General features: G+C 42.2%; 1 protein-coding gene across 1 annotated transcript; it reads right to left on the minus strand.

The window, feature by feature from the left end:
* Positions 1–751: 751 nt before the first annotated feature.
* lrrtm4l2 (leucine rich repeat transmembrane neuronal 4 like 2) lies at positions 752–7,436 on the minus strand. Its single transcript, XM_086076977.1, has 2 exons — positions 7,183–7,436; positions 752–6,833 (listed from the first exon to the last, which is right to left on the minus strand). Exons 1-2 carry the CDS (start codon positions 7,184–7,186, stop codon positions 5,212–5,214), a joined length of 1,626 nt encoding a protein of 541 aa, XP_085933103.1. The 5' UTR covers positions 7,187–7,436; the 3' UTR covers positions 752–5,211.
* Positions 7,437–7,698: the final 262 nt, after the last annotated feature.

The following is a 7,698-nucleotide window of genomic DNA, read 5'->3' on the forward strand; positions in this document are numbered from 1 at the left end:
GAGACGCATAGTCCTTAACATGGCCAGTTGCATTTATAAGGAATTGCATGCGGATAATAATAATAATAATAATAATAATAATAATAATAATAATAATAAATTAAAATGTGTTAAACAAATTGATTTCCACAATAATTCAGTGAGAGAGGGCTCTATGCATGATGTTGTCATATTTATGAATAAAATATGATGGCATTCACCACACATGTCAGCAGAGCGCAAAATCTGTCTGCCTGTGCCAAGATCAAATTCACCAAAGTCCCATTACAGTGCTTGCACCATCAGTTCGACGTGGTTCCAGCAGGCAATATATTTACTCGACTTTCAGCCTCCAAGTTGTCAAGTGCGGCCAGTACATGTCAAGGGAAACACCCTTGGCACACTCGAACCAAGATGAGCCCTCTTTGAATATAGAGCCCTCTGTGTTAAGAAAATAATAATAATGTAAGAAAGAAGTTTCACCATGAGTTGTCACTAGTTATCGTAATTTAGGAAGTTTACAGTTCTAAACTTTTTTGACACTTGAAAATATCTACTGTATATTTTTTCAACGATGAACAACTTTCCAGTTTCAAGTTAAAACTGACTGTAGCCGATATTATTTTTAAGAGATGAATGCAAGAATGTTATTTCAAATGCCCTCTAGAATTAATAGAGATACAATAATAGCCACAAGTTGACCATACAGACACCCCTCCCCTCCCCCACCCCACCACCCCACCCATATTTCCATTATTTCTTAGGGGGAGAATTGTTTCCAAAGCATAACGAAACAGATTTGATATTTAAAAAAGGAAAGTAAAAAAGCATTAGGCAGGGTGTAAAACTTTATTACTGGAACCTGATGAAAATTCACATGAAATGTAGGCTGGATCCAGTCTGTTAAAATGTTGCCCTCTTCCATAGCTAATGTTTCTATGCAACATTAGATTTCACATACTTCCAAATGTAATTCCCTTTGAATGGGGACATTTTTTTAAGAGGCAGAGTGCAATACATACCACATTTCCATGAAAATACATTGATTGTAACTCGTACAAGACTGCAAAGAAGGTCGTTCAGTTGTAAATTGCTATTGATTTTTTTTTTTTTTTTTTTTACCTCATATAACGGAAAATAAAGCAATGACAATAAAACCTACAGCCGCATCTTTAATGGGATGTCACTGCTGCCATATTGGCTTCTTTTTACCTTCTAAATTAGGCTCTAACCTTTGGCAAACACAAGGATAACGTTGCACGGATGTTCTGCTTGAAAAAGAATGTGCAGTGACAGATGTAAATCAAAATTTCACGCCTGCCAAGCGAGCGCTGGCCCCTCACAGTTTGACTTTACAGGAACACAGAGGAAAGCAATCATTTTTCTGGACGTTTGCCGGCAGGATTTTTGCAATTCTCTTTTTCCTCGTCCTCTGCTTGTTTTTGCTGTCTGCTCTAAGAAGCCTCCATCAACTCAAGGACATTTTCTATTTCAGGTATCTGACAACATATAGACTTTTTCCTCCCTGATTTTGCACATAGAGCGTGGCTGTATTTGTACCTTGTTGTTGCGCAGTCAATACTGTGCACTGCTGCAATATTTCACCCAAACAAATAACCCCGATAATGGTCTGCAAGATGCAGACCACAACTCTCTAATCAGCATTCTTCTCCTGGCTACACACAGCACAAAAACATGGGAAAATTGCTTTTCATCAGTCATTATATGACAAATCAGAGTGTAATTACAATATCTGTCAAACTTGCGTCAACAAATCATTTATACTGTTCTTGGTATTTTCTTTTTGTTTTTGCCCATTTGGAAACGCTCCCACTGGTCTTTGAAAGAAATTCATCATAATAAATGCAAGCATCAGTCAATAACTAAGCATTATTAATCAAAACAAACATTTGGACTTATCAGAAACCGTGGACCTTCTTCACAAACGGAAAACAACAACAACAGACATGCATGACAGCTGGGATTAAAAGCAACATCTGTAGTAAAGTGATTAATTGTACACGTCGTGGCTCACACAGGGTGAACATATCTCCTTTTTATAGACTTCACATGCTAGAGCATCCATTAATCCCGAGTCATGACTCAACACATGCCCACGTGTCCCCTGTGCAGGTTGTCTTCAGTGTTCAAGGAAACGGAGAAACGGAGGAGGAAGGAAAGCAGAGGAAGAAGACAGATGAAGGCAGATCATGTCGTCCTAACAGCATAACATACTTGACCCATAGCGGCCACAATCCCCATGCGGCCTGCCTCAAATCTCCTTTTCCTGTTATGTCTTTTTATTTTTGCCGAAGAAATAGACTTTGGAAGTCCTGTCTCTATAAACCAGTTTGTTTCAACACCAGTGACCCACATTCCGTTAATACTGTTGTCAGTGTTATTAAAGTCAAGAGAGGAGTCACAAAAGAGGATGGAAAATGGGAAAATGGAAAAATATGCCATCAATTTTATATGCGCCTTCACATCCCGTGAAATGTGTAACTCTGCAGAAATAAAGCCTGTTTCCTTTCCTTTCCTTTACCGGCTCACATTTTCACCGTCAGTGTTTCCTTTAATTACAGTCATCATCTCCACAATGCCTCGTAACCATATTTGTACACAAACAATGCATAATCAATGTCACATTTGTCATAACGAATACGCAGCAACTTTATGATCAATTGCACACTATAATGAGCTCCGATACAGGAGCTGATGATAACAATACATAGAAGTACCCATTTCAATATTTGTATTATAGGCTTTGTCGTTGGCAATGACGTTGCACAGTATTTCATCATTCCAAGTGCTGTTCCTAATATTTTGTTATTGATCAAACTGTGGTAAAAAATCATTGGTTTACAAAATTAAACAGTCGTAATAATTTTGTTCCTAAACAAAATGTAAAAGGGGAAGTCAACCCAAACATTTGGACATTATGTTGTATGTGCCTTCACATATTATATTGTGTTCGTGGAGTATGACTAAAAGCAGCAAAATCCACTGCTTTTAATCCATCTCACGGGGTGGCCATTTTGCCACTTGCTGTCGACAGAAAATAACATCACAGTTGCTTGGTAATGACCATCTCGCCAACATCACATGACCAAACTCAGAAACCAGGTGAGCCGTGATTGGTCATTACCTGAGCCCCGAGCCACTGTGATGTCATTTTTAGTCGACAAATGGCTAAATGGCCGACCCCTAAGATGGATAAAAATGGGAGGACTTTTCCGCTTAGGTTATATTACACAAATGCAGTATTAACTCTTTTCCTGCCGTCAACGTTAATTAACCTTAACGGAAATCCTAACGTGTCCTGCCATCAACGTTAATTGCCGTCAACTACGGGGTTTTTTTTCCCCCAATGAGCAGCACAACGTCTTGGGAAGCTCTGGTTTCATGAATAAGATGAAACAATTAAAAACACCAAGTAGTTATGGCCAGCAGATGGCAGCATTGTGTTTTCTTCTCAATGGGATCCCGTGGATGAAAAAAAAATTAAATTACATCACAACATGGCGGACCTTAGGATGTCGTGACTCGTGAATGACCAAAGCGTTTGTCACATTAAATCTAATAAGCGAAGTGTGCATTACATATGCGCATGCGTGAAAATCAAGTAAAAAAAAAAACTTGCTACCAAGAAGACGGAAGTGTACGCTTGTAAACCTCGTTCACTCGTTCCAGTTTCCAGACAGAAAAGAAAGATCCAAACGGAGGTATAGAAGCTAAAATAGATTTTTCTTAAACACATTTATTTTGTCAATATCCTGAAAGCAAAGGAGCAGACGGAAGCATCACGAAGCTTGCTAGCGGACGCACGTGTAACCAAACTAATGGAGTGACGGTCATTTAAGAACCTGCTTCTAGCCCCAATTGACCCTTTCAGTAAAGAAAGCTCCTACCCGTCTCTTGATCGCGTCCCGGTGTCCTCGGTCAAACTCCCGGTAAAGTACGCACATTCAGTCAAATAATAAGCACTTAAATCGACGTAACTGTCGTGTCCCGGCAGAGGGTAGTCAGTAACGACATGCTAACCATGTTTAAAATAGATTCAATAAAAAAAACAGCGCTTCCCCTGTTAGACTCCACTAGTTTTCAATGACAAGTTGGTAGCAAGCTATCAGCTGGCCTACCCATAATGCACCGCGCTTCCGCGATGCGCACTTCGCTTATTCACAGAGCGTCACTAAACAAAAAATATTAGTGTCAAAGTCACTGTTGTGCAGAAAATGTATCTTTTCATAAAAAGCTCGTTTTCACCTTCTTTTTTTCCATTATAGCTTGGTTTCACTCAAATTACCTATTTTCAAATGGTGATTGCTAAAGAATTGAATCAGGTAGAATCATACTTTTTTTTTCTCTAATGAGAGAATGGAATCCAATCTCTCATATGATATCTGCCATGTTTACATAGTCATGGCACATAATAATCTGTTTGTCTTGAAAGATGAGTAAAAATGCTCAAAATCGGCCTAGGGGTTGTCTTTTTGGATAACGTTTGGCAGTAAGAGTTAATCAGAATGTATGGACAAGTGAGGGGGCATATTGAAAATAAATAAATAAATAAATAAATAAATTAATTAGTTAATTAAGTTACCTTCCACTTTAAAATTCACTTCCGACTAAATGAGTATCATCCATACAGAAGATGCGACGAGTGTGGGTTGGTTTCCCAACTTGATGTGGCAATTATATTTGTAACTAATGCACTGGTAGGACGAGGAGTAAAATAGCTAAGTATTAAAACTGACCATATTTATCTGCCTGGAACTCTTAAATCGATGTCATAAACTCATCTTCTTAGCACACACACTGTACACATTCAAATACAGAAAGATTCTCGCATATAACCTCACATTTGACATATAATTAACATGATATAAACAGGCAAGTAAAAAACTGTCTCTGTTGCTTTACAGACGGTGTAATGTACAATGTGACTATCGACACAGCTGACTTGTGGTCAGTTTGCAGATTGGGTCATGGACAGGTAACCTGGCAGACGTTTCCATGTCGCGGCTCCCGTGACAGTCACGGTAATAATGAGCTCCAAAAATATCTCTGCGCTCTGCTCTGTCCGCACGGATATATTTGACGCGCTTCCCCAACAATTCCTTCAATGCAGTGGAGAGGAACATGATTTATTAAAAAAAAAAAATTATTACTTATCTGCTGATAGATTTGCCAAGAAATGTCACTTCTAATCTCATGAAGACGAGTGAAACTCTATACTTCGCATTCTATTGATCCGGAAATGGTGCACGTGCACGGCCTTGCCTCATTCGCCAGCGAATCCATGGTCTCCGAATTGGAATGGTAGCTCAGATAGTACTCTTGCAACTGGGAGTTAAGATCCTGCTCCTGCTTGCGGCCTTTTTTCCTGCGCTTATGTTTGACTGAGTGCTGCTGCAGTTGCCTCATGGTGTTGGGGTAGTGCCTCCACGAAACGTAAATAACCAGCAGGATCAATGACACTGACAAAAAGAGGGCGACAGTGCCCGCGATGATTTTATGGAAAGCCATATGTTCAAACGGCGTCTCTGGGAAGGATGAGGTTGAAGGGTCAGGGGAGGGAGGCGGTGATGGTCCCGCCGATGTGGGCTTCGCAGTATGCCTGTCTGTGCTGTTAGGCCAGATGGCTGAAGGCGGCGAGGTCTGCGCAGGAGACTCACCGTGAGCCAGCTGCGTGCCACCATGGAAGGAACTGTGAGATGTGGCGTTCACAAAGGGGCTTAAAGTCAATCCAACCGGAGCAGGAGTACTCACGTTAGACGTTATGTCCACACAGGTGGAATAATTCCCCACAGCGTCTAGAACCCTCTCTCCCTGCGTAGACTTGGGACTGCTGCATATCATGCTGATGTCTTTGGCGTCCCTCAAGGTTCTGAGCCACGCCATGAGCGGGCAGATGCTCGGTCTGCAGTCCCAGGCGTTCCCGGCCAGGCCGATGTTGGTCACCGACGCCCACGCCGACACGGCTTCCACCGACACACTCCTGAGCTTGTTGGATTCCAGATTGAGCGTTTGCAAATTTGGCATTGACTGGAAAACCAAAGGGTCCAAGGTTTGGATTTCATTCCCCGAAAGGTCCAGTTTCTGCAATTTAAGCCAGGTCCAAGGCGCACCTTGCGTGACGGCTCGTATGCGGTTCCATTGCAAATAAAGAGCCTGCAGGTTGGTGAGGCGTGGGAAAATGTAGAAATTAATCCGAGAAAATTGATTGTGCTCTAAATGAAGCTCTTTGAGCCTAAACAGTCCCAAAAAGGTTGTGCGGGTGAGGCTCCGCAGCCGGTTGTATCCCAAATCCAGAAACTCAAGGCTGCGGCATTCCAGAAAGGTGCGGACGATAATCTGCTTTAGTCCATTGGATCGAAGGTGAAGATTCTGGAGCTTGCGCAGGCCGAACAAATGTCCCGGCTGCAGGGACTGGAGCTTGTTGTAGGATAGATCCAAATTCCGCAGGTTTGGAATGGCGCTGAACGTATTGTTGTGCAGGTGGCTTATTTTATTCGAGCTGATGATGAGTTCTTTGAGCCTCCGCACGCCGTGGAAGGCTAACACATCCACAGCGCTGATGGAATTGTGGTCCAAATAGAGCCAGACGAGCTGATTGAGATGAGCAAACTGGTAGGGCATCAGCACCAGCAGGTTGTTATAGCGCAGAGACAGACCTTGGCATCCCGTGGTGATATTCTCCGGAATGTCTTGGAAAATGCCTGATTCGCAGTAGACGAGCTTGCCTTCGCAGCGACAACTCGCAGGGCACATCCTCTCCCCCTTGCTGAGTAGCAGCCAGACAGCCGCCTGCACCAGAACACATGAAAACCTCCAGCCCAACATCACAGAACCTGTTGGGGGAGTGAAGTGGGGCACAAGCAATCAAAACAGCGCCTTGCTTTTAGAGAATTTGTGCTCAAAGACATTTAAATAAGTAAAGACAGAAACTTCTTTATCCTTTAAATGCTGGATGTTGAAGTGAGAAAACGTGTGATGTGCAGACCTGCTTCATGAAGAATTTATAACAGCCTGACATGAACTATTTGGAGGTAGTTTACGGATGGAGAACATCATTAAAATCAATAGCAGTCACGGTTGATGTATTGTAGAAGAAAATGTCACTGAGAAAAATCCACATCAAATCAGTTCAAGGAATTATGCCTATATAAAATACCGTCCATGTAAACGCCATTCACTTACCCATGGTTTCTGAGGGAAGGAGTAATGCTGTGAAATAAATGGATGAAGAGCATATTAATCTGCGCGCAGATGTGGAGAAAACGCAGCTCGGGTAGGATGGGACACACGTAAGCACCACCTGTGTCTTCACTCACAAGAAGAGGGACACAGCGGGAAGTTGTAATCCTCCACGCAGCGTCGGAAATCAAGCAAAACGAAAAGGGACGCTTTCACACTCCTGGCGTGAGGTTGGTCGCTGCTTGTTCAGTCTTCGATGTGCAGCGCAATCATCAAGTGGCGCGCCGATGGAGAAACCAATCCCCTCTCCCAACACCCCCCCCCCCCCCCCCCCCCCGCTCTCTCTCTCCCTCTCTACACACATAGCACATAGTTAAAACTGTTGCTTTCATTTATCAATAATGCTTTAATAACATCTCGCACTCATTTTCCTCGTGTGACAACGTTATAGTGGGCCTATATATCTTCTTAACTTTACCTGTATAATGATAATAGATTATTATCATCATAATAAAAGGG

This window comes from Leptonotus elevatus, chromosome 5 (genome assembly GCF_054856555.1).
Source record: "Leptonotus elevatus isolate MCC_2025b chromosome 5, RoL_Lele_1.0, whole genome shotgun sequence".
Classification (NCBI taxonomy): Eukaryota; Metazoa; Chordata; class Actinopteri; order Syngnathiformes; family Syngnathidae; genus Leptonotus; species Leptonotus elevatus.